We start from the raw sequence: 3021 nt of genomic DNA, 5'->3' as shown, positions 1-3021 counted from the left end.
GGTAGCGCCTGGCACAGTGGGGGGCCTGTTCCGTGACTGGGGCGCCGAGGTGATACCGTAATACATGTAATAGCAATAAAAATGTACAGCGCCTGGCACAGTGGGGGGCCTGTTCCATGACTGGGGCGCCAAGGCGCTACTGTAATACATGTAATAGCAATAAAAATGTACAGCGCCTGGCACAGTGGGGGGCCTGTTCCGTGACTGGGGCGCCAAGGTGTTACCGTAATACATGTAATAGCAATCAAAATGTACAGCGCCTGGCACAAAGGGGGCGTGGTCCATGGCTAGGCCTCGTGGGTGCTACCATAATACAAATAATAAATAATCGTTAAGGTGGGTTTGCACTCATTTGACTAAGTTGGCTTTGAATTTTGGGGGCGGGGGGTTTAGTTAAATTGGTGCAATTTTTGTGCCTAGACCAGCCCCGGGGCGAGTTCTCATCGAGTCCTGCCGGGTGGATTGCCAGGTCAATGTTTCTACTGTCAAAGCTTGCTGTGCTGCCACCTCAAACTGAGATCAGGGCCCCATGGGAGACTGCCCCTGCCCCAAACAACTTCCAGTGTAACCGGGCAAAGGCACAGTTACTGTACAGATTGGGGGGGGACCCAGGCCTAGAAAGATGAAGTAACTTGCCAAAGGTCACACCGGGAAGCTGTAGCAGAGGTGGGGAGTGACCCTTGGTCTCCTGCATCCCTCGCCAGTGCTTTAACCACAGCGTAAGGCTACTTCTGTTCTATCGCCCCCTCTCCCTGAGGTCCACGTGATTTCACGGCCCCTCTCCAGCACCAGTTTTATACCGGCACCCAGTACCGGGTCATCTACCAGGTTTGAACCTGCCCAGATTGTCTCCTTGTCCTCCCCCTCTGTCTGTCTCTACCTCGTCTTGTGCCTAGCACGGGCTTCCACCACTCAAGCTAACAGAGTCACTCCCAGAGCTGGCAGCGGTAGTAGACTGTTACCAGCTTGCAAGAAATGGTTGTTCTTCCCATTTGGCAGCTGGGGCGGACTGAATTTAATTTCTCAGGGTGTCTGGATCCATTGTAAAGAAGCCAAACGGGGAGAAGGCACCCACCCCAATTTCATTTCCCTTTGCGAGTCACCTTTAACACTGCCGCTCTGCAAACTCGGGGGATGTTTAACCCCTTCCCCGGCGCTGCTAGATGGGCCAGGCGGATAACAGTCCATATATAGAAATCAAGGCCCTCACGCCGGTCTCTAAAGCCGACTCCTGTTCTCGGCCCCTTTTCCCTTCCAGGAAGCTCACCCAGAACTGCCTATACCCAAAGTAGAAAGGGTTCAGAGATAGTTTACTGCCTCTACCTGCTGCGGTGACCCCTGGGGGGGACCCCGGCTACACAGATGGGGCCTCCGACCAGCAGCAAAAATCCAGCCTCTGCACTGGAATCACAGCTGGATTCAGCTGGAATCACAGCCTGTGAAAGTAACAAGCGAGGGCAGTTCCTTGTGCACAGGGGGAAGGAGAGGTCCTATGGGAATATCACAGCAAGCCAAGCCAAGCGCTACGCCGCCCGCTCTTGGACCTATATGCTGTTCAGGATGGATCCAGTCCCGGGTTTCCTCAAGGCAAGGGATTTGATGCTGCCCAATTTCTCCTCTTCCTCGTAGTACCCCCGTTTCATCGTGTCCGTCAGGTACTTGAACAGACTCTGCAAGGGGAGGGGAGAGAGAATGCACAAGGGGTGAAGCAGGCCTGGCCGGGCGGCTGGTTCGTGCATGGTCGCCCTGGGGCCAGGGAGGTGCCTTTTGCCCTCCCTGTGACAATCCACTCATATCTGGCTAAGTTAGAAGCTTTTTGGGGGCAGGGGGGAATCTCAGTTCGCATGTAATCAGTAGAGACTGGTTAGAGTTTGGCAACTAAATTCCCCAAAGATTCTGTCTGCATTGAGCATGATCCAGCTCCCGACAGAGTAACTGAGCATGCTCCAGCCCAAGGCTGCAGGGGCTGGGCAGGACAGTCCCTCTGCGTGATCTGTATCGTAATACAGCCCCCTTTGCACTCCCTGAATACACCGTGCAGGGCCTAGCCCAGTCCCCAGTTAGAGCAGCCTGAGGGCTGCTCTAAGTCAGACTCCATCCCCTATGGGCCCTGGGGGGGGGGGGGCAGCGAATAACCACAGCGCAGTGCGCTCCGGCCACGCCCCCGATCCGCCCCTCATGGGCCCTGGGGAGGCCTGTATGGGGTGGATCATCAGTGGACCATTTCAATCCACATCAAGGCCCCTGGATGCTGCCAGAGGAGCCTATGTGTTGCTGAGAACTGGGCTCCAAACCCACTACTAGGCCAACCAGGAGGGCAAAGCCCCCCCATAAGCCCCCCAGACGGCCGCGTCTAGTTCCCCTCTGGCTGCAGCTGACGGCGGGAGCCACACACAAAGGGCTCAGGGCAGGATGAAGGGGTCCAGCCCACCCAGGCGCGGACGGGACTTCTGCCAGCGGCAGCATGGGAGAGGGCCAACCGCGGAGCTGCTCCCTACCTGCCAGGCCTCCTCCACTTCCGGCGTCCAGCGCTCCTTGAGGATGGGCTGCACCGTGCTGATGAACTGGATGCCCACGTACTGGAAACAGAGAGCCGAGGCGGGGTCAGAGGGAGGCGCCAGCCGCAGCCCTTCCCTGCCCGGGCTACAGATGGATCCGGACGTGGCTGGGCACCGCCGTCCACACAGATTGCTAGTCCATACTAGCAAATTGCTGGGGGGAAGTGGTTCATCCTGGGATGTGCTGGGAAAAGCGGTTTGCACTGGTGGATTGTGGGGAAATCGGTTCGCACCAGGGTATACTGGGACTGGGAAAATTGGTTCGTCCTGGTGAACGGTGGAAAATGCCATTTGTACTGGAGCATGAAGGGAGGGGGGAAGCAGTTTGTACCAGTGCATGCTGGGGAAATCGGTTCGAACTGGTGAACTGTGGGGGAAGAGTGGTTTGTACTGGAGTATGCTGGGAAAAGCGGTTCGTCCTAGTGAATTGTGGGAAAAGCTGTTCACACTGGAGCATGCTGGG

The 3021-nt window shown here is 56.6% G+C and overlaps 1 protein-coding gene across 1 annotated transcript in view; it reads right to left on the bottom strand.

Annotated features, from left to right (window-relative positions):
• Window positions 1-1185: 1185 nt before the first annotated feature.
• Window positions 1186-3021, bottom strand: part of LOC113407927 (cytoglobin-1-like) — an 8237-nt gene continuing 6401 nt past the window's right edge. The window contains exons 4-5 of the mRNA XM_026658909.1: window positions 2499-2579; window positions 1186-1670 (exon numbers count right to left, since the gene is read on the bottom strand). Of these exons, the coding sequence (XP_026514694.1) occupies window positions 1545-1670; window positions 2499-2579 (207 nt within the window). The 3' untranslated portion in view covers window positions 1186-1544. The remainder of the gene's footprint in view (window positions 1671-2498; window positions 2580-3021) is intronic.

The sequence above is a fragment of the Terrapene carolina genome, unplaced genomic scaffold (genome assembly GCF_002925995.2).
Source record: "Terrapene carolina triunguis isolate 2854851 unplaced genomic scaffold, T_m_triunguis-2.0 Scaffold517, whole genome shotgun sequence".
In the NCBI taxonomy this organism is placed as follows: Eukaryota; Metazoa; Chordata; order Testudines; family Emydidae; genus Terrapene; species Terrapene triunguis.
Note: the sequence above shows the minus strand (reverse complement) of the source record. Positions and strands in the feature narration are given on the sequence as shown.